The sequence below is a fragment of the Mustela putorius genome, unplaced genomic scaffold (genome assembly GCF_011764305.1).
Source record: "Mustela putorius furo isolate JIRA1106 unplaced genomic scaffold, ASM1176430v1.1 tig00000868_pilon_pilon_pilon, whole genome shotgun sequence".
Lineage (NCBI taxonomy): Eukaryota > Metazoa > Chordata > Mammalia > Carnivora > Mustelidae > Mustela > Mustela putorius.
In genome coordinates, this window is record NW_025421502.1 from 6,654,226 (window position 1) to 6,678,829 (window position 24,604).

Here is a 24,604-nt window from a genome sequence, read left to right on the forward strand (position 1 = left end):
GTTAAAACAATCGCTCCAAAATAGCTTCTGCTTCCACTTCCTGTCAATAACTCTCACTGCAAAGGACAAATCAGATGACTAAACTCTCCTGTACCATATATTATTTCCATAAACTTTGTGTGTATCTTTTGAAATAACCGCTAAAAGCTTAGTTTGAAAACATTGTTTTCCATGTTTTAAAACCATCTAAAAATGTTAGGAAACATACATTTTTTTAATTGCTTAAAATTTTTCACAGGACAACTGACATGCTTAAAGTTCTATTGCCTTAGCAGTAGTGAGGCTCTAAGATCTGATTTCTAAAGCTGAAAAGCTTTAAAGTTGTTTCTAGAATGGTTTGATAGAGTAACATAATGCAAGTATATTTTTCCTTACACTATTCTCATAAACTTTGAATCAATATTTAGTGTGCGTTAGACCATTTTAAAATGAATAATCCTAGTTTCATTGTATGGGCTATGTATACTGTTTGATGAAGGTTGTATTTGAAGTATAATACATGAAATAATATGGCCTTAGAATAAAACAAGATAAACTACTGAGTTCCCCAGACATCATATGGTATTATATATTTTATGACTTTATTTGGTATAAGTAACAGTCATGAAAACCGTGTTTTCAGGCTGGCAGTCAGAAATTTCTGCTTTTTGTTTGATGTTTCCAGATTGGTATCATGGACATTCAGATATATCCTTTTATTTTTGCCTTTGGCTTCCCCAGCAAAAAAGTACCTTGTAGGAGAACAGCTTACTAAAAAGTCAAAGTCTTTTACTTACCACTTGCTATTTAACAAAATAATTAAATATGTGATTTCATATTGTAGAGCTAATTTATGGAAGGTTCCTTAGTAATTCCCACACATTAAAAAAAGATCCTTTTACAAATGACTGGGAGATCATAGATTTCTAAAATAAATTTAAGAAAATTATTAAAATTTTAATTTATTTTAGTCTTATTTTAAATAATAATTTATAATTTATTTATAAATTTTATTATAAGTTATAAGTATATTTATTTATATTTATATTATTTATTATTATTAAGTTTATTTATAAGTACATTTATAAATTTATTTATAAGTACATTTATAAATTATTTTAAATGATAATTAAAATTATTATTTAATTCAACATAAGTTAAAAATAACCTGGTTGCATTATATATAAGGGGGAAGGCACTGGAAAGGAGGGACATTTGGGAAGGGCTAGGGGAGGGTTTCCTATAGTGCTTTACTCCTAAGTTAACAAGGCTGTGCTTCCAATGGTCACTGGTGAGGCAGGAACTCCAGCCCTGCATTGAAATGCGCTTGAGGATGAGGCACTGTCTTGGTGGGAAAGAATATGTAAGGGAGAAGTTGTTGGGGTTTTTCCCTCCTAGACGAACAAAAACCAACTTGAATTACTCTATTTGTTTTTGCTACCTCTTATTCATTTTATGTCTTCCACCACGAAAAATAGCCCATGGCAATTTCCCTAATCATATGTGAACTAGTCCAAAAGTTTTGAACTTTTTCAAATTGGGAAGAGTGTTGGTGATTTGCCACCTCCAGTAAACGCTTTTATTCCAAGGGTCCTAAGACATGGCCAGAAGTATTTTGTTAGGATCATATAGCTGATATTTGCCTTGGATTTTTTAAACCTTGAGTGTGACTGTTGTGACAAGAAGCTGTCAATTGACAAAACCTTTTTATCCTTCGCTGGAGATACTTTTCTATGCAATTATCAAATATTGTTGGGGAATTACTCAGTACTTGATTTAAATCACAGATTTTGTAATTAGCTTTGTCTTCTCGCTCTAGTTCAGGATGTGAGCAATGTTCTTTCTTTATAATATGGTAGGTGCTCAGAATACAGAAGTCCTCTTGTGAAGGAGATAATTTAAGAACACATAGTCATTAGCAGGCATTGGATATTTATAAATGTGGAGTTACATGTTTATAACTTTACAATATAGCTTCATTACCTGAGATGTTCTTTATTCCTCCAATATGCCTTGCTTCTACTCAGTTGCTAACCACAGGATAGTTAATCGTGATTTCATAGTTTGAATGAGTAATAATATTTAAAAGATGAAACCACATGTATGGATTTAGAATGTGTGGTAGCAAGAACTGTGTGATAGTTCGTGCTCTGGAAATACTTCCTGTTGCTATTCATCCCTTCTTATCTTCTGGTACTACAGAAAGCATGCAAATGCCATCCATTATTTCCAAGACATTGAGGAAACCAGCCATGACATACCAGGGAAGCTTTGATTTGCCACCTGTTGCTCTCTGGGAATGGTGGGAAACTTAATGAGCACCCAAATGCCTTCCACACAGCTCTCAGGAAATGAGCAAAGTGCCTAAATACAGACAGCAGATTCATCTATCTATCACCTCAGAGTCCCACTCAGAGAGAAGTGCTGATACCTTGGGCATACATAATAAAAGTCACCAACAACAGGCATAACTTAATTTCAAACTATTCTTAAGCTTCCTGCACAAGTATTGGAAAGTTCTCTCACCATGTGGAAGACATTTGGAATTCCTATTTCATGCATTCATGGTTCATATCATGTCAAGATGTTCAACTGGGAAAATTAAATTATGCACAATGTACCATGCAGACATTGATCTTCTGGAATAAGATTTGAGCTCACAAAATGATTTTTATAAATAAGACTTCAAATATGTTTTTCATGAGTGAAACTTTTGAGTAACTAGCTTTTCTGATATCACATAAAAGGGTAAGATCTGATGTTCTTATTTTTTAAATTTTTTTCTCTCCACACTTATTTTGAAAAACATAAATACATTACTTACCCTTCTTATGATTACATTACCCTAGTAATGAAGCAATATAGAACAGTGAGCAAGAAACCTGACTTTAGAACCAAACACCAGTGTGCGGGTCCTGGTTCTACCCCTCACCATAACATGGGGCAAGTTATAATAATCTCCCTGTTCTCCAGTTTCCTTATAAAATGAGAATCATTGTTGTATATAACTCAGAGAGTTATGTATATTAAGTGAATTAATATATGTGTTGTTCCTAAAATACTGCCAAGCGGATAGTAAATCTCAAAAAATATTAGCTATTACTCTTTTTTTCTCTTGGAGCAACTCAGAATATTGGAGACATGGGTTATGCACATGTTCAATCTAATCTTTCCTCATGTGAGTTCTTTTAACCTGGAGAACATAAAGCCATTTACATTCTACAGGTTAATAGAGGTAAATTCTGAAAACTCCTTTGCAGTGATGGATGAATGTTACCTTTAAGAGCTATAAGAAACCTAGTTTTCTTGAAACATCACACTATTCTCCTTTTCCTATAACTCAAATACATTCCAGGAACAAAGGATGAAGGAATGCAAACTTCTGGACATAAGGCATGGTACTGTCAAAACTCCTCTTCCTATGCTGTTCCCAAGAGAACCTGGACATGTAATGAGGAAATCTTTCTAGGCCCCAGTCATAGCGTTGCCCGGACTTAGACATTTTTTTACAAATACGGGTTTTCATTGCTTGCTTTTCTCCTTTCAACAGAGACCCCTAGTTTATCTCATCATATTCAGAAAGTAAATTGGGAAAAATTTATGTAACATAGTAAAATTAATAGAGTTGGGAAACATAATACAGTAAAAAATACATAAATGAAAAAAGCATTTAGGTGGCAAAAAATTCTTAAATATTTTCCCTCAAACTTGATAGTTTTCTTCTGGTTTCCACATTAGTGAAAATTTGACATTCAGGTTAAGAATTTAAGGATTGGGAGGGTAAGAGACAGTAACCAGTTTTTTATACCTCATTATATGAAATCGTCTTTGACACCAAATCATAGAAAGGCTAAGTTTTTCAGGTGGCAGGAACATTTAGGTCAGCCTTCTTAGGATTAGTTACATTGTTCAATAATCTAATAGAAATAGTACATTAGTTACATTGTTCAATAATCTAATAGAAATTGACCATCTAAATTCACTGGTGATGAGGTTCTTTCCTCAGAAACATCAAATCACATTTTAAAAGCAGGAGGGGAAAGTTTCTGGAAGTAACATAGGATGTGAAATGTATTCCTAAAAGAAAAAAGAAAAGGAAGAAATACTGGTTAAAAGGATAAGATTGTGTTATTGTTACCTGTAATTATTTCCTGCCTGCCTAGAGTCTGTGTCTGAGCAGCTGAGTAGTTTAAGAATCCAGTTAGGAAACTCACGCAACCAGAAATCAGAGATTTTTAGCAGCCATAATGAAACCTCCAATAAATATACCAAATGTGTTTTCATGATGTAATCCTGTTAAGAAGGAAAAAAAAAAAGGAGAAAGGTATGTTTTCTGAGTCTTAAATAAACCTGCTATTGCAGTTCATTTTCATCATATCACCAAGATGTTTTAATTTATACTCAAATTTTATCCCTAAGGGAAATAGTGTTTCAGGGACAGACTCTACTTTTTCATTCTTTTTTTCCCCTCAATAATTTTACAAATCAATCACTACAAAAACTAGCTGCCTGGACGTTCTTATTACAACAAATGTTCTTGCTGTAATCCTCAGAAGCAGGTATCATGCTGACTTGAATTCTAATTAGCCTTTAAGCAAGAAGGATATTGTGTGGCTAATGCATTCAGTGTCAAGACACATTAATCAAAATTATTGGTGATGCTTCAGCGCCCAGGCAAATCAGCACATATTTTTCAAGCCCTATTGTACTATTTTTTGGGCAATGAAAATTGGATCTGCTTGGGAGTAATAACTATCATGGAAAACATGACTTGGTTTAAGCTAGTGTGTTAGAGGCTTTTTTAGACAGGTTAAAAAAATAATATCTTTTACTGCTTTAATTGATAATGACATAAAAATAAAACAAATGGTAATAAATGAAAAACCAGAGATTTTTCTGTGGGCAAGAGCTAATCAGTTAGGACTTTCTGGCCACTATTCCATTTAACAGATGGTAAGTTCTGGATGTTTCTAGGGAAACACCCAGGGAGACATTTCTGTGTGAATGAAGCCATCTCTTCCTTTTTTACCTTGACCAATAATCCCATCTATGTATTTGTTGACTCTTCTCACCTACATCGAGGACATCCTTTATGTAAATTTGATAGAAGAATATTCAGTACACTGTTCCACTAGCCATTTAAAAAATAAAAGAAGGTGATCTCAAATGCTTTCTTGCTATGTATTAAATGTGGGTTTGAAGGAAATCAGTCTGAATTTTATTACTGAATTCTAAAACTTAATGAGACCTTTGTTGGTTATTGTTAGATTTCAGAAAGGTCGTGTTAGGGAATTTTCTACCTTTCCTTTGCCTTGTTGTAATACAGAAGGCCAGTTTTTGTTGCTTTTCCTATTGTTAAAGACATTAGTTGTTTGCCTTGTTTGGGGGTATTTTGTTTTGTCATAGGTGTTTTGTGTGTAGGAGGGACGTTTGTCAGAATACACAGAATCTAAGCTATCTCATTAGAATTTTTAAAATATTTAAAAGTAATAAAAGTGGCTTCAGTCAAAAATCTTATCTTTTTTGCATCTTTTTTAATCTTATTGAGTCACCTCTTAAGAACAGATTCTGCCTACCTACAGCTTAATTTTCCTGTTTATGCACACATTGCCAATGTAAGAAAGAAAGCTGAGTGGATAGAAAGAGAAGAAGAAAGAGAGATCTAATATTAACACGCTCATTAGCAAAGACACTTTTTGGTACAAGAACAGGACAATTGTTCAAATATAGTACTTACTAGCTACTGTGACTTATTTTCGTTGAGCTTCGTACTGCAAGGTCAAGGTTGTGGCTGCTGAAATGGTTAGCTAAGTTGGAAAGGTCAACGTGAGACAATTAGGCCCTCCAAAGTTGGTCATGTGAAGACACATCCCTGATCTCAGCTAGAACTTTTCTCTGTAGACTTGGTTCTGTATTTTTATGTGCCCTGGCGGCTTAAAGCTTCCATTGAAATTAGCAACTTGTGTCAGATTTTCAGATAGGACTGCTGACTGCTGTTGGCTGCAGCTCCCAGCAATGTACTACTAGATCTTTACTGTGTAAATAGCATTTCTTCTGCCCAACCCAAATCCCAGTCTACTTGCCAAAACCACAGGTACTCTATTATTGATTTTTTTCTACCAGCTTAACACAGGGCAACATGTTACGGTTTTGGTATTGAGACTCGATTTTCAAACTCATTGGTGGGGAGCTAATTCATTAAAGAATAGACAAAGGATGAAACTCATGAAACAACTCAGGAAGAAATCAGATACATCATCCAAGGCAAGAGCAGATTTAAACCAAATTTTTCTCCTTCCTCTATTCTGCTTTACTAGAATCATGACTATAGTAGTAAAACCAATTGCTTTTTTTTTTTTTTTTTTTTTTTTTTGCCACAAAACCATAGATTGCCATGGCCTTTCTCCTAGACATTTTAGGAGGTTGGAACTTTTAATCAGTCCTTGTCAAAGAGGCAAGATTTTTTTTTTTTTTAAAGGATTTCATTTACTTAGAGAAATTCAGTAGGTATGACCATTTTCTTCTTTTCCGTCCTTACAGGAAAAAAAATTCATTCTTAGTACACCTGTCACTTCTCTACCTTATATACTTCTGCTTTTGCAGTTCTAAAGTCTCTTAAGGCTGCATATCATCTCATGAAATGATGATATATTCACATGAGAAATTTTAGCACTACTTCTTGGAAGAAGTTGGAGAGGTATTGCGTATAGCCCCACACAGATTGTAGAGAAACAAAAAGTCACCTTGTATATTACCAATTAGTTGCAGAGATGTTGTAATACTATTACTAACCACAGTAATTATGATATAGCCAGCATTTTTGAGACTGAAAGATAAGGGCAACAATAATGACAAACAGTTATTGTTTATATATTTTATTCTGGTGACAGCATTAAGTGCTTTGCTTGCATTATCTGATAAGTCTTGACTAAGTCACCCCTTAAGAACAGTAGTATTTTCCATTGTTGGGCACCTCAGGATTTCAATTTGCAAATCCAGGCTTTAACTCAATTCTGGACCTTTGTAGCAATAGTTCTCAAAAATTTTGGTCTCAAAACTCCTTTACACACTTAAAAACTAGGATTGAAAGAATTTTAATTTATGTAGGCTTATTATATCTATCGAGGTTTCTTTATTAGAAATTAGAACGGGCATTTTAAAAAATAATTATGTGTTCATTAAATAACATTTTAATGAAATATAATTGAATTTTCTAAAACAAAACAAAAATTAGCAGGAACATTGCATTGTTATACTTTTTTTTTTTTTTTTTGCAAATCTCTAATGTCCAGCTTTACAGAAGGTAGCTGGATTGTCGTATCTGCTTAGGCATTCAATCTGTTACCATTTGTTGTTTTAGTTGAAGTGTATGAAGAAAAACAGCCTCACACAGAGATGTCATTGGACAAGGGATGATTATTTTAATAGTCTTTTCATAAAATTATGGATATTCTTCTTCAATACTACTCCAAACTCTACCAATGGTAGTTTATTAGTGTTAAATGAAATGTGGAATCTGAAACCCTATCAATGAACTTTTTCTACTGTGTACACTAATAAGAAGGAAATAAAGGAAAGAGTTTGAGAACCTCTCGCATTAGCTTAGGAAGTTAAGAAACAACCCAATAAGCTCAAGACTACGAGTAGACTTATTTATGCATTGTTTACCTCACCAAGTTTCTTTCAAGCCTGAGACAGAAAAGAGACAAATGATTATTCCCTCCCCACTCTGCCAAGATATAGAGAGGATTAAGAAAATGTCTCCAAAGTGGTTGAGAGCTCTGGAATTAAATAAACATAAAAGTGTGATCTTAAAGTTAAGGATGCTATTTTCCCTTTGAATAAATCGAGAGAAGAGATATGGCAGATGCTTTCTTAGAGTGAAATAAGGTCAAACTAATCATACTCAAATTCTTTAAAATTAGCCAACATTGGCAGTGCTAAAATCATCGTGACTGTCAAATGCATGGCTAATTGTGTATTTGGAAGTAAAAAATCCCCCCCCCCCGCCACTGAACATTCTATTTAAGGGAACTTACTATACTTTCCTCAGGAGAATTTAATGTATATTCTATTTTATTGAAAGAAGAAAAGTCACTTTTGTCTGACCACTGAGATCACAAAACCTTATTTATTTATTTGTGAATTTTGAAACTGCATGCTTTATCTTTTTATAAACTAAACACTAACCTGAATAAGAAAAATGTTTTTTTCAATATTTACTCTTTTTTCTTATCTTTAACTGGTATGCTTAATGCTGTTTTATTTGTTTTGCTAAATAGTGAGATCAGTTTATTTCTACTTGAAGATATGCAAGAGTCTTTTCTACCTATAAATTTTCAACCTATTAACTCACATTAGATTTTCATGTTAGTAAGTCATTACTAATGATACACATTGACTTTATTACAACTTTTTTCTTGAGGATGGACAGAGAATATGTATTTTATATATGAAATTTTATTGGGAAAAACATCTTACTTGTAAATAGATGTATTCCATGTGATTTGTTTGTTTGTTTGTTTAAAATAACAAGTTAAACTCTTTAAGTAGAACGGTCATCAATGATTTTCTGAATTTTGTTGATTTTCATTTTATTTTATTTTTTTAAAAGATTTTATTTATTTATCAGAGGGGGGGGAGAGAGCGAGCACAGGCAGACAGAATGGCAGGCAGAGGCAGAGGGAGAAGCAGGCTCCCTGCTGAGCAAGGAGCCCGATGTGGGACTTGATCCCAGGACGCTGGGATCATGACCTGAGCCAAAGGCAGCTGCTTAACCAACTGAGCCACCCAGGCGTCCCTTTTTTTTTTTTTTTAAAGATTTTATTTATTTATTTGACAGACAGAGATCACAAGTAGGCAGAGAGGCAGGCAGAGAGAGGGGAAGGGAAGCAGGCTCCCCGTTGAGCTGAGAGCCTGACGTGGGGCTCGATTCCAGGACCCTGGGATCATGACCTGAGCCGAAGGCAGAGGCTTTAACCCACTGAGCCACTCAGGTGCCCCATTGTTGATTTTCATTTTAGACCATTAAGAGATCTTACAAAAATTATTTGTTTGGAGGTTCCTTTCTGTTATGTGTAAGGTTATGGTAACGGGTAGAATAGAGTCTCAAAAAGTTCACAAATGATAAACCTAAAGCATTACTTAGCCTCCACATTTTTTTTTATCTGAAACCAGAAACATGAGCATCAGAGATAAAGATAAATACTTTTGAGTTCTGTATCAATGTGATATATTTTGTGATAGTGATATCCTTTTGTTCCCCACCCAGTACCCAAGGTTTTATGAGGCATATTTTAAAAACTAATGTGTTTCCAAATATTTGATGACACTTAAACACTTGTCATAAAACATACTCTCTGTATCTGCCTGCTCAACTCTAAGTATCAAAAAACAAATGTTGAAATATCACTACATAAAAAAAAAAATCAAATGTATTAAATAACATTAGCAACTGCTCCAGAAATAATGCAAATGGGGGAGGGAAGAGCAGTAAGTATGGGAACAGAGCCATCACAGTTTTTGCTTTAAAACTTCTTTATAGATTTCAAGAAGTTAGACTCTTACACTTGAGCTCACATTGTTAAAAAGAAAATAATACTTTATGGATACTGGAGAAAATATGAACACTGGTCTCCGGTGTTTTCTGACACCAATTGTGTGTCCTACAATTCAGTTCTATTGTGACGCCAACTATTTAGGGTTGGCATCAGACTCCACAGGTTTTAAGGGCTCAGGCCCACAAAGCTTCCCTCACTTACAACCTCTGTCTAAAGGATGGTCTAGAGGCCCCAATCAGAAATACTGGGTCCCCTGGTTATCTGCACTTCTGACTTGACTACAGATTTGAGGGTACTAACAACCAACCCACCCTCAACCGCACTGAAGTTGGAAAATTGGCTACAATAACTCACAAAACTCAGGGAAATGCCATGCCATTACAGTTTATTATAAAAGATTAAGAGTTAGATAGCGTGAGGTCAGAATAATGTTGAGCACAGGAGCCTCTGTCCCCATGGAGTTGAAATGTCCCATCCTGCCAACACCTGATGTGTTCACCAGCTTGGAGGCTCTCCAATCCCTACTGTTTAAAGATTTTTATAGAGGTTCCATTACATAAGCATGATTGATTAAAGCATTAACCATTGGTGACTGAACTCAATTGCCAGCCCCTCTGCCCTCTCCGGGGATGGTGAGAGGAGTTCCAACGTTAACACTCCCCTCTGGAAGCTATCTAAGAACCCATCAGGTACATCTGAAAGAGGTTTGTTGTGAATAACAAAAGTTACTCCTTTTACTCTTTATCACTCAGGAAATTCCAAGGATTCTAGAAGCTCTGTGCAAGGAGCCAGGAACAAGACCAAACATATATTTTATTATATCACAACTGGTTTTCCTCCAGGTAGTGGGGAAGAAGTTATGGAGGTATAGCAAGGAGAGATATTTTTCACATTACCCCCAAAACAACAAAAATTACCTGACAGTTTTGGAAGAAAAGGAATTCGAGCACAACTCAGATGGTGACCTCTGGCTCAGTGTCTCCCACAAGGATGCAGTCAATCTGTCAGCCAGGACTGTGGTTTCATCTGAAGACTCTGATGGGGTGGACATCTGTTTTCAAGCTCACACACATGGTTGTTGGCCGAACTTGGGCCTCACCATGTGGGCTTCCCATGGGGCTGCTCAGAGCATGACAGCTTCTTTTCCCCAAAGCATGTGATCCAAGTGAGAGAGAACAAGAAAGGGCCACCAAGATGGAAGCCACAGTCTTTTATAACTTGGTCTCCAAAGTGATATCCCATTACTTCTGCCAATATAGTCTGTTCATTAGATATGAGTAAGTCAGTCCAATCTACACTTTAGCAGAGGCAGATGACACAAGGGCGTGAATACCCAGGAGGTGGGATCATTGAGGCCTGTCTCAGAGGCCACCCACCATATCCACCCTAACATAGTGGATCTGAATTTGGTAAATGATAAGAAATGGAGGACAACAGATGCCAAAGAACTTTGTAAAGACATTGGTCTTGTTTCTTTGTCAATTTTACTTTTTCAGTTTTAGTTTTTGAAATTTCAAAAATTTCAACTTGAAATTTTTCAAGTTTCTCCAAAACTTTGATAAGAGTATTTTCACTGACCAAAACCGATTCCGATTGCTTTGATACTCAGTAGCTGGGCCTCAACAGGAAAGCTGCATACAATCAAAGGGGTGAAATCCCGGTAAAAGTAAATCAGTTTAACTTTACTTATTTACTGCCAAATGAATAACAATCTCATATGCCTATCCTTTTCAAAGGGAGAACCAGGTTTCATTGGTCCTCAAGGAGAACCAGGCTTACCAGGGTTACCAGGAACAAAGGTTAGTGGCGTTTTTCCTTCCTTTATTTCTGAAATATTTTGTCATATATTTCTAGTCCATTGTGTTGAAAGAAGTGTGGAGTGACTTTATTGTTTAGGTGACCAGATATTTTTGCCTAACAGAGAATGAAATTACCTATCACCTATTATGAACATTTCTAATGGGAATACCACATTAAATAGAGTCATAAGAAGTTAATTCCAGAAAGCCTCAGGTTAGACAATAGGATAATGAAATATATTAGCTGCTCCTGTTTTCCCCCAAATTGTTCCTAAGTAGATATGATGCTGGGGGAATTCTGATAAGGAGAAATAGAATTCATTAACTTCTGCCCCTTTTCACCAATTTTAGGACATACTTGTTAATCAAACATTATTACTATCCCCCCCAACTCCCTTAATTTCAAAGGCAAGTACTGATGTCATATAGATTCCTAAGTGTCTCATTTCAAAAGGATCTATCCTGAATAATGTCTACAGAAAGATCCTGTAATGAAAACCATGTCATAATCTTCCACTTGGCAATTCTAGAGAGGGCCCTAAAAGCAAAATATTTATGCCACCATATAAAAAATTACGTTGCTGTGGATGTAGTTGGACCCATAGTTCTCTTTTTATCTATTCAGTAAGACATAAAAAGGTATAGCTCTGAAGATGGAACTTTACTCATGACAGATTCATGAATCAAAGGAGCAAAATGATCAAACTACATTCTTTTATTTTTAAGCCGTAGAAGTCTTTGCCTCAATGTGTATCGCATTCACCAGAAATTAGGCAGGATGGTTTCTAAGAGCTAGGGAAATATGTTCGTGGTCTGTTTTGACAGAGGAGTCCTCATTTCCACTGATCAAGAGAAAACAACTCTAATCCTAGTAAATGGAAACTATGTGTGGCCTGAGGGGGACTGAAACTCAGTTGAATTTATCCAAAATTCTGTTTTCTCAAGCAATTTCTTTTTCACATAATAAGCTGTCAGGCTTACTAACAAAATATGAAGAATGCCTCGTTTAGCCTGAACAGATTCACGCAAGTAGTGTGTTTTCTGGAATAAAGACTGAGGAAGCAAGAGAATAATGAGGATTCCATGTTCATATGAGAACTGTCGTGTTTATTCAGGCGTGCTGCCTCAAAGCCAGGTAAAGAAAGAAGCCAGCCTCATAGGTCAGCACAAAGGAGTAGAAAACTTGGTCAATGCCAGAGAGAACCAGGTGTGAACTAGATCTTTAAATGTTTGTGGCGTTCTGTTTGTTGAAAAGGGGGAAGTAGAAGAAACACAGGTTGTAGGGAATGGAGTTCATCCCTAAATATCATTTCTTCGGTTCATTGATTTTCAACTACCCTGTAGTTTCAGGTCACCTGACAGGTTCATTTAGTAGAGCATGAGACTCTTGATCTCAGGGTTCTGAATTCGAGCCCCACATTGGGTATAGAGATTACTTAAAAATAAAATCTTTAAACTACTCTGGAATTGGAGCTCCTGGGTGGTTCATTCAGTTAAGTGCCTGCCTTGGGCTCAGGTCATGATCTCAAGGTCCTGGGATGGAACTCCGCATTGGGCTTCCTGCTCAGAGGGAAGCCTGCTTCTTCCTCTCCGCCCCACTCGTGCTATCTCTTGACGTCTCTGTTGCTATTTCTGTCTGTCTGTCTCTCTCTCTCAAGTAAATAAATAAAGTCTTTTAAAAAATAAATAAATAAACTACTCTGGGGTCTCAAAAAAAATTCAGATGTAAATCCACAAAATCAACATTGATTCCTTCTCATGAAGAACCCAGGCTGATTTTAACAGGTACTGCTTTGAATTCCCAATAAAAGTAAAGAACATACTGTACTTGTTTTGTATTTCCACAAAAAGGGATGTGGACAGGAAATTTGTCTTATTAACAATATTTTAACAATTAACAATTAACAATTAACAATATGAGTAATTTTCAGTCGAATTGACTAATATGAATTTGGTATTATAATGGAAAAGTCATGTTTATTTAAAATTCTGTCTCAGCTGAACAGTGGCCTTTTTCCAGTTGTGTAGGCGGTCTGGATTTTTACCACTAAATTCAGATTTAAAAAATAAACTAACCCTGCCTATTTTATCTCCAACATAATGAAGAGTGATTGTAAGGAAGGAAGATGTATAATGGTATCTCAAAATCTGTTCGTACACACTGCTGTATCCTCAGCATCTGTATCAGCCTAAAGAAATGAGGTTTTATTATGAATAACTCAGAACACTTTGAATAAAATGTTTATTCATTAATTCAGCACATTTTTTTGCCAGACATTTTTCTAATATTTGAGGATGAACAGTAAACGCAACAAAAAGTCTCTACTCTCCTGAAGCTTGCATTCCAGTATGTGTTAGACAGAGGTGGAAGGAGAGATAGAAGTAGACACATAAATACTATAATTCCATAGGGTAACAAGCAGCTCATGAGGAGCATTGTGACAAAAAGTGATTCTAGGTAAAGATATATATGCTCAACTCCTGTAGTATGCTATAGATAAATTTTTTCTCAGGTTTTTTGCTTTTCTTTAAAATAAGTTTCTAACTACTATTTGGAACTCTTCTGCAAAATATTTAAAGAAAGTCTAAATATGGTACACTTTTTAAAAATTAAAATTCCATATACCAGTGGAGGCCCTTCTGTCTCTAATCCCTCGAAAATCCCTTCTGGAAGATCTCTTCCATTTCTTCCACCCAGACAAGCCCCTTGCCTTTCTCCCAGGCTCTCCATTTTCACATTCTTTTCAGTTCATGCTGAAGAACTGCTGAGTCTTCTTTAATCCTTGCCCTAATCTATCCTACCTCCCCCTCAAAACCCCACTATGGGCATGATACAGATAAAGATCTTGGAATTTAGAGCCCTGAATCACCCAGGACAGATCCAATGCTAGTTTATTCTCCTTTCCATGATGAATCAGTTCCCTCAGTGAGGAGGGTGCCTTTTCACCCATAAACATGCCATCACCAGTCTGAATTCCAAACCTGTTTGATTGTTGCAATTCTACCCATCATGTAGGAAGCCGTCACTCTCTACTCTGTGCTCAGGAATGGAAAATGACATGGTCTTCCTGAGGAGCAATTTGGCAAGCTTTGCAAATGTTTGTACATTTTGACCCAGCAAGTCCCCAATGAGGAATTTATCCTAAGAAAATGATCAGATATGTGCAAAAGATTTACATACAGAAACATTTATGCAGAAGTTGAGTATTGAGCACAGTCAGTTTTATATCACAGCTCTCCCACTTTAAAAGCTTTGTGATTTTTGGCCATGTTACTTAACCTCCCCGAGCTTCATTCAGTCTGCTCATCTGTAAGACTCTGGGAACCAGTACCCTTCTCCTTTGTCCCAAGGATTAAATAAGACAATGCATGTGAAGTATTTTAGACAGCTGCTGGACTCGTCAAAAGCACAGTCATAACCAACAATAGTTGTAAAATACACCATATCCATCCTTTAGGACATGGCTCGATCTCACCTCCAACTAGCCAATCTGGACCATTCAAAACCCTATGGGATTTCCTTTTCTCTCACATGTTAGCCTTACATGACTCCTTAATTCTGAACTATTTTGCTTATGTGGATCTTGTCTGTCTAAGCAGATAATTAGCTCCTTGAGAGCAGTGATCATGTTCATTCTTCATAGAGCTATGAAAATAGTCAAAAGCTGTAAGACCTATGTATCTTGCACCATTCTGAGCACTTTGTCTTTATACTTTTCTTCACATTACAGAGAAAAATGACTTTTTCAGAACTTAACTAATTTGTCCCAAAACATAGAACTGGTGAATAACAGAGCCCAGATTAACGTCTAGGATGTTGGATTACAAAACCTGACATTTAGCCATGTGGCCATGCTTCCCCCCTGCAGATCTTAAAAAGTTGCCACAGAATGAAAACTGTGCCCATGTCTGTCTTGAAATATAATGATGCTCTTATCAATTCCCTTTAAAGGTATTCCATTTACCAAGATAGGTATCAGATAAGCATTACCAAACCATTTCCTTATGTATAAAGTAGAAATGATAATACAAACACTGAATAATTATTTTGATTATTAAATGAGATAATCTATGTTGAGATTAGTACAGTGCAGGATACGTGGTAAATAAGTGGTAACTCTGCACTTTCCTTCATTTTATTGAATTCACTTGTTAATCTACAGGGACAAACCCGGGGGCGGGAGTGAAGGAGGAATTGCCATTTACTTGTTTTGTATTTTGCGACAGGGTGAACGCGGGGAGACAGGGCCTCCTGGAAGAGGTGAGCGAGGGGAGCCTGGAGCCCCTGGACCAAAGGTCAGTTATTCTTCCATTGGAAGATAGTTTTCTTTGGTTTGGAAATATGTCCTACTTACTTTGGAACATGAAACTAAACTATAGCTCCTTAACAGGTATTAAAACAGCAAAAATCATAATTTATTGAAATGCACAGTTTGGTTCTTTTTGAAAGGAATTTTACAATTCAACTTTTCTGGTTTGTTCTGTCCAGTAAACAAATCTAATAACACATCCAAACGTAAAGGGGAAGGTGCAATCATATTAACATGTTGTCACTCAGTGTGTATTAAAACTTACTGAGAAAAATGTTGATATGCAATGTGTTAGTTTCTGTGGTAACTTGAAGGTGTAGAACACTCTGAAAATATCAGAGCTAGGGATTTATTTCACTGTTTAGTCTTTATTCCTCTAAACTTCCTGCAAACTAATATGGTAACACTTTATTCTAATAATCCATCCTGGAGACACAGGAAATGGTTTAAGTCTTTGATGAAAAAGAAATTTATGCCAACACTGTTGAGACTAATGAGGATTATTCACAGAACTCTTCCCATCCACTGATGGGTGGGCAGTCTTCAGAATTATAATGGAATGAAGGTGGTGGCGAGACCAGAGAATGAGCTAATGATATGGTGATAACTACTTAAGCTTTGTATTATGATATCCAAAATTACATAGAGCCATATATTCAAACAGTTATAATAAAGTGTTTCCATTTTTCTTCATTATTCTGAGTCACTGCTAATTTCCTTTTTCTGTTCTTATCTCCTCTGTCATTTCTCTTTTCCATTTTCATATTCTCCCATAATAGGGCAAACAAGGTGAATCAGGAACTAGAGGCCCCAAGGGGTCAAAGGTCAGTAATCATTTTAATGTCACATGACACCTTCAAGAGCTGTGCCTTTTGCCTCTTCCACAGAGAATCATGTTTTAAATTCTCACACACTGGAATCACAATATTTTCATCCCTGTGATACTATATCAAAACAATTAATTTGCTTCATCTTGTTGTTTTAGTGTGTTCTTGTGTTTCAGACTACTATTTAAGAGAAGTTGTATTTCCTGTCTCGTAAGAATAGCTTCTTTGGGGGGAAAAAAGACTTTATTTAACTTACATTATGTAGGGTATGATCTTATTTATTTCCTGGCAGTCTTTGTGATAAATGTTCAAATTATACTTTGCTTTTAAGTTAGCTGATTCCCTCCATGGCATTAAAATTTCACCGCCTATTAAAATTTTTCCTTTATCATGCTTTTTATAATATTTACCATAATCTAATATTGTAAGCAAAATCATGTTAAGATGTTATCAGCTAATAACATGAAAAAATGGGTAAAAAATGAGGAAAACAGAGAAGTAATCATTAATTCTCTATTCATAGCAAATTTAATTATTATGGTGAATGTTATTAGTATAATGTGGATTAAAAAAAATGAAAAACCCTTTTCCTGCTTACTTTCATTGGTCCGTATCCATTTTATGAAATATGTAGAGAGACATATTAAAAGGCTTTGAATTCCACCTAGGAAAAGGATACGACAAATTTAAGGCTGTCTTAAAGAACTTTCAAGTCTACACAGGTTCAAATCTCTTCTCCAAAGATTCTCTTTAGACTTACGAGAATTTTGAGTGCTCTTGGAGGGATGCCTGTGTGGTTTGATGCTTGGGCTATTCCTGGTTTCTCTCCAGATTGGGTAATAACACCATGAATGGAACTTTAGTGATTTTACATATTGCATTTTCAAAACAAAGCTGGTTTCCCCCTACCCCTGACCTTCAGCCCTGCCAACCTGCTCTGGCTAGCTCTGTCCACTTCAGCACCTTCTGTGTGTTAAAAGGCCTATATCTCTAGACTTTTCCATAGATCTTCATCATCATCAAAGAGTGGCCTCACTGATCACTTTTCCCTTCTAAACCTCCCTAGACTGAGCTCTCCATTCCTTCCCTATCCAGATTATCTACACACCCTTTTTTTCCCCCCCTCAGAAAACAGACAACCCAGTGATTGGTTCTGTTTTCCTTTGCCCCAAATCTCTTCATATAAAAACAAAAATATGGCTCAGTCTGAGAGGTAAATCTTACTTTGGGTATCATAGAAACCACTTGCCTTGCTTTTGAAAATCTCTAATAAGAGAGTTCCTGTATTCCAAGATACTCTGTCATCTGAAAGGGGGATTTACAGTGCGTCTTAAGGAAGCATTTGCTATGCCCCTGGTTATTGTTCTTCGAGCTGTTATTTCCATGTGAGAAGTTCATATCAGAGGTGCTTCTGCATAGTTTAAATATATCCTTAGATTTGAGATATTTCTGGACCATTGGCCCCACTACTAATTGAGGCTTTTCTTTTTTCCCTGGGGCAAGGGTGATCGTGGAGAGAAAGGGGACTCTGGAGCCCTGGGACCAAGGGTGAGTACATTTTCATTTAAGTTTTGGCCCCTACAAGCCCAGATTTGACTCATATATCCATGTGGCTTTTCACAAGGCACCTGGACTAATATTACCCAATAATAGCACTGGAGGTGGACTACTGATGATTTCTGCTGCTCCCCTTTTTTCTTTTTTGTTTTTTTTTTTTATTTGAGTCAACTGGAACAATGAGTGTATAGAGTCTAACACGTAAAATAAGCTCACAAGAAAAGCTCTAAAGAACATTTTCTCTCTACTTTCCCTCTGCTAACTGAGCAATAGCAAGCCCATAACCATCCAGCTAATAGAATTTTCCATTTTTCAATTAAGCCAATTATAAGGAAAGCAATAGCCCATATTTTCTAAGCTTTTTTTAAAGACAGGCAGGGAATTAGGACATGACTAATGGAAATTCAGTGGCAGAACTAATGAGTGCAGTAGACATCTTATATCTGTTCCCTATTTCATTTAATTTTAATGGAATTCTGTTCCTACTGAACAAGCCAAGCATTTCCTACAGAACTGTGTTCTAATAAGGAAACAATCGATTAGATGTAGAAGAATAAGAAGAGATTAGGGGTTGCTTTAATAAGTATTGTTAAAGCCAACAAAATGTTGCAAGTCAAATCAGATTAGCCTATATTTTATAATTTTCAGAAAACAGTTTCAGAGATTGAATTATCTCTCTTTTTTTAAAAAATCAAGTTTCATATCTTTAATCTATAGGACACCAAAAGCGTTGGTCTTCTTTTCAATAAGGACGAAATTTGAGGATAATTACTCTGAAGTGCAATTGAGTCCTACCACAGAATGGCTGGTCAGAGAGAGCTGCATGTTGCTATTTTTGTTTCTGTCACAGTTCCCTGTACAGGTTAGCTTAACTTCCATGATTTTCCCTTGGTTGGTTTTCTTCACAGGGTCCACCTGGTCAAAAGGGAGATCAGGGAGCCACCGAGATCATAGACTACAATGGCAACCTCCATGAAGCCTTGCAGGTAAGTGACTGCCACCAAACCTGACACACCCATGAAATATGTGTAAATATCAGCTCCCATGCCCCTCACTCCATGATCCCAGAGGGCTCCGCTTGCTCAAAGCACACCTTCTTCCTGAGCCCATCCCCTTCTCCATGGCCCAGTATATGTTCTTAGCATATTTCCATCATTCCTTTTCTTTCCCTTCTGTCTTCGGATATGCTTTAGTGTTTAGTTTTATCTGGTTTACACCTTGTGCTTATTTTGCCACTTTGTCTCCTTGCTTCAGAAGCAAGCCTAGCAGAGCAATTAAGAGCCCTGTGGCTTTAGAGTCAGAGCTCTCTGGGTGCAAATCTCTTGCTTACTAAGTGCATGGGTGAGGGCAAGTTATTTAACTTCTCTGTGCCTCAGTGTCCTTATCTGCAAAATGAAGATAGCAGCACCTGTCTCAAGAGTTGTTATGAGAAATAAATACCTAAATACACAGTATACACTTAGAGCAGTGCCTGACACATACTAAGTCCTCTTTAGGTATTTCTTATTACTGCTACCATTCATAATATAATGTACTACCATAGAGAAATACCTATAGAGTAAAAGTCCATAGACCATGTAGCTTGTCTCCATCATCTTTGCTTTCTCTTCATCCCTTTCTTTAAAATGTTAATTTATTTTTTTTCAAGTGTTCCATAATTCATTGTTTATGCACCACACCCAGTGCTCCATGCAATACATGCCCTAATACCCACCACCAGGCTCGCCCAATGCCCTACCCCTTCTGCTCCAAAACCCTCAGTTTATTTCTCAGAGTCTTCTTTTTAATGCTTGGCTTCCTCCCTTTTAGCCTATATCAATGTTCTGTTAAAACTTCTCTTATAAGGCCATCAGTGACCTCTAGGTCAGGCCTATTGTTCTCCTCACCCTTAATTTTCTGTGACATTTCTACTAAACCACCTTGTTTTTGAAACTTTTTCTTTCTGGTTTTCCTAATCCTCTACTCTGATTTCTTCTAGTTTTCTTCTTTGATAGATCCATTCTATGTTAGTATTTCCAGTTTTTCTGTCATCCCCTAATTTTTGGTATCCTCAAGACTCTGATCTTTTCATGGTTAAGTCACTCTCTCTGTGTTCTTCTGTGTTGTGGCTTCCAAATCTTTCACCTCTGGGTCCGTGCTGTGGGTACCTCCAGCTATCTAAGAATATTTCCACTAGGTATTCACCATTGCCCTATTGATTCCTACCAACACACACAATTATACTGGTCACTTTCCCCACCAACCAAATGATTCCTTTTTTTAACTAATCACTATCTTTTAGTGATCCTGTAATTCTTTGGCTGTCTTGAGGTAGAAACTTTAGAGTCATTTTCAACTATTGTGACTCCTTCATCCTTTACATCTCACCACATGTGGTCATTTCATTTCTCGAAGTGCCTCCTAAGGTTGCCTCATTCTCTGCATTCCAAGCTTGGTCCATATCTTACTTGTTTCAGGGCTAACACTGCAACAGGCCCTTGACCAATTCTTCTAATCCTTGTGCCCTTTCTAACCCATCCTGCATATCACTCTAAGGCTAATTTTCCTAAACTGTCACTTTTTTGATGGCTCTAATCTGCTCAGAAACTCCAGTGACCCCCTTACCTACTCTATCTAGCCTGACCTTCATCTGACTTTCCAAGCTCTCTAATCCTGCCTTTCCTATATAGAATATTCCATTTCTCCACAGCACAGATTTTACCCGAGTGATCATATTTACCATATCAATAAAAATCACCCTTTTTTTTGCCTGATCCCATTCTTCTTCCCTTCCCCTCATCTATCTAAATCCCATCCAACAATGCACTGCTGCCACCCAGATGATTCTTTCTTTCCATCCTTTCAACCATTAGCAGTCAGGGCCCAACAGCTTAACCTTTAATTGTTCTCAAATCAAATAATTTATTTTAGTCATGCCCCTTGCTAGATTATGAGTTTCTTGGTGACAGAAATGTGTCTCAGGCTAATTTTATAGCCCCCAATATACCTGGCACAGGTCTGGGCATGTAAATATTGAACAAATGCTTACTGATTGATGAGTGAGTGCACTTAGCATATACATACAATCCATTTTTTTGCTTGAAAACCAAATTAGTTTTAAATGGTTGCCGTTTTGTACTTGATTGAATTATTTCCCCCATCTTCATGATTTCACTCTCAGATCTCTAGTATGGTAGATCTACATTTCTATAGGTCCTTTGCTACAACTACCATTTTTAACTAGTAAAGTATCTATTAAATAGTTTTTGCAGACTCTGCCTTCAGCTTAGCCTATTTTTGTTTTGTTTTGTTTTAAAGATTTTTTTCATTTGTTTGAGAGAGAGAGAACGACAGCTGGAGGTGAGGGGGTGGGGGAGCAGAGGGAGAGGGACAAGTAGACTCCATGCTGAGCGCAGAGCCCAACACAGGGTTCCCTCTCACCACCTGATGATCACGACCTGAGCTGAAATCAAGAGTCGGGTGCTCAACCACCTGAGTCACCCAGGGCCCCTCAATCTATTTTTCTTCTCATTTCATTCTTTTTCTTCTGGTAAAATGCAAAGAGGAGCATCTTTACTGCTTGAAAATATGTTGCTTGGTCAGTATGTTCGGTCAACACCTCCTCAATGCAAGTAGATTAAACATCAGCTGTAACCTCTAGGCTATTGTCAAGTTCTAGAACTAGATTTCTAAATTGTCCCTTTTCCCCCACAAATCAATAACTGCATGTGGAAGGAAAGAGAGAAAGAGAATAAGAAGTTTTGAGACACCTACTAGTTTTCAGTTTTTACTTATAAAATATAGGGATATATTTTTTAACTTAATTTATTTGCAATGTTGTAAATTTCCCTTCGACTTCTTTCAGTGACGCTATGATTCTTACTATCACTTTTAAAAGACATACATTCTCTTAGCTTCCAAGAAATGCTCTAATATTATAGGCTATGGTCCTTTCTGGAAAAATTGTATCTTTTAAAGTATTCTTTGCACGAACAGAGCCAGGCATGAGGCAAGCTGCTCTCAGCCTAAAACTGAAATCTGTTTTGGTCTCTCCTTTGCTATTAACTAGCTGACTCATTTTCAGGAAATCAATGAGTGTATCTATACTTCATTGATCTTATTTGTAAAGTAAAGATGTTTTAGAATAGGTTTTTTTCCTAAGAGTATATATTACGCTTAGGGTCACTTTTTAGGAGCTCCTGAACACTCTTGGCTGACATATATAAATGTACTGTACTTTTTAAAAAATTGACACCTAGGTCTTAATAAGAAATGGTGTATGTGCTCAGTTTCTTGTTCCACCTCAAGTTCTGTATGACAGTAAACCAGTCAATATCCATCACGGTCAAGTAGTTTATGTTTTTATCTCAACCTAAAGATTTATTGTTTCAATAGGGATGTTAGGGAAGCTATGTGTTATTTTTGTAAATAGCTTATAGTTATTTTAAAAAAATTATTTATTTTCCTAATATAGTACTCTACTAGAACCAGGGCCCTTAAAAAATTAGTTAAGCCATTAGCCTGAGAAGAGGTAGTAGACATTCTACTCTTCTATTCTTAGCCAGTGATGGATACTCACCATTTTGCTGATTTCACTTTTGTTAAAGATTTTATTTATTTATTTCAGAGAGAGAGAGAGAGAGCAAGCAAGTGCACAAGCAGGGGAAGGGACAGAAGGAAAGGGAGAAAGATAATCTCAAGCAGACTGCCCACTAAGCGTGGAGCCCAGACTCAGGGCACAGTCTCACAGCACTGAGATCATGATCTGAGCCCAAATTAAGAGTCAGCCGCTCAACCAAGTGAGCACTCTGGCACCCCACAGATTTCATTTTATTATCGCCTCCTCTAAAAATAAATCTGCCCCCAAAAATCTAGAATAAATAAGTAAATAGATGTATATTAAAATTCTAAAAACATCACATTAGAAATAGAAAATTTTACCATTGCCTCTACTGAAAATTGTTATTTACATAAACATCTGCCATAAGCCATTTATTTTGATTTTTAGGTTTCTAAAATTAACAGTAAAACCTCTCTACTTCCTAACTCAAGTTTTTAAAAACGTTCAATACCATATAACTTAAACCTATTGTTTAGTGTAAATATGGGTGACTTTCACCTTGCATCATTATGAGAAATGAAAGATATTAACCTTTAATTCTAAAGAGATTCACATAAGGATCTCAGGGAATAAATCACAAAACAGCCTGGGGGGCTTCAACCTCCAGTTCATGCTTCCCATTTCACATCGTGCCTCATAGAGAACAACACGTCTTTCTCCATCACTACTAAAATTATGGTTTTCCAGTCATTTGTGGAGTTCAAGAGAAAGCTGCTGAGTTCACATAGGTTTAACTTAGAGGAACCAGGTAAAAGAAATCCAGAGTGAGCCAACATCTTCAGGATGTCTCATGTGTCTGCACACGGGTGCTTTAGGATGGTGGTAAAAACTATGTTGCTGAGAAGTTAAGCTTAGTTTGTCATTTGTTCTTTTTTTTTTTTTTTTAAGATTTTATTTATTTATTTGACAGAGACAGATCACAAGTAGGCAGAGAGGCAGGCAGAGAGAGAGAGAGAGGGAAGCAGGCTCTCTGCTGAGCAGAGAGCCCGATGCGGGACTCGATCCCAGGACCCCGAGATCATGACCTGAGCCGAAGGCAGCAGCTTAACCCACTGAGCCACCCAGGTGCCCTTGTCATTTGTTCTTTTATTATTAGCAGGATGAAAGCGACCCTATGTAACTGTTAGGTCTCACAAAATACAGTTATTTAACACGATGACATAAACTCCATCTGTTAGATAGTTCAGTTACCACTAATAATATGCCCTTATTAGGCAACTCATGATAAAACGCATTGTTATCCTTAAAAAAGACAAAACTAGTTTTGTGTCCTGGTAGAAAATGAATTCAAATATCCTACATTTAGAAAACCTCAGGGAGTTCAAATTGAAAATTCTCTTCCCTTTCTAAGGTTTCATGATTCTGCTCTGTAGTTAAAAATACAATATATAATTGGAAGATAGTGATAAAGAAATTATTTCTACTCTGTAATATTCTAATAGCCTTTTTATAAATGACTCACCTACTTATAGGAGCAAAGATGTAGCTTTCTCATGACTATAAATCTGACTCGAGCTCTAGGTGAATCCCTTAAGAATAAAGTAAGTGGTGCCTTGTGTTACACAAATATGATAGTTTTTTAAATTATTATGTTAGTCACCATACAGTATTTCATTAATTTTTGATGTCATGTTCCATGATTCATTGTTTGCATATAACACTCAGTGCTCCATGCAATCCTCGCCCTCCTTAATATCCATCACCAAGGTCACCCATTCCCCAAACCCCCTCCCCTCTGAAACCCTCAGTTTGTTTCCCGGAGTCCATAGTATAAAAATCTGGGCCTTGATATATATATATTTTTTAAACTTGCCTCCAGTTTGTGACCACTTTGCCTTTTGTCTTAGAAGCACTGGTGGTGGGTTTTTTCCCTACTGTGTTATCCATGAAGCTGTCATAACCATGACTGATGTTATCCTAGAATACAGACTTTAATCATTTCTACACATGCGTAAATATATTGTTTTCTAAG

The 24,604-nt window shown here is 36.5% G+C and overlaps 1 protein-coding gene across 14 annotated transcripts in view; it reads left to right on the top strand.

The window, feature by feature from the left end:
- The window catches only part of COL25A1 (collagen type XXV alpha 1 chain), a 460,001-nt gene that overhangs the window by 396,942 nt on the left and 38,455 nt on the right, over window positions 1-24,604 (top strand). For 11 of the 14 annotated variants that reach the window (XM_013054002.2, XM_004748091.3, XM_004748090.3 and 8 more), the window contains 5 exons: window positions 11,276-11,338; window positions 15,566-15,634; window positions 16,428-16,472; window positions 17,979-18,023; window positions 18,941-19,018. In XM_013054002.2, coding sequence (XP_012909456.1) covers window positions 11,276-11,338; window positions 15,566-15,634; window positions 16,428-16,472; window positions 17,979-18,023; window positions 18,941-19,018 — 300 coding nt within the window. The remainder of the gene's footprint in view (window positions 1-11,275; window positions 11,339-15,565; window positions 15,635-16,427; window positions 16,473-17,978; window positions 18,024-18,940; window positions 19,019-24,604) is intronic. The other 3 variants (XM_045085556.1, XM_013054004.2, XM_045085555.1) reach the window with 1 other exon arrangement.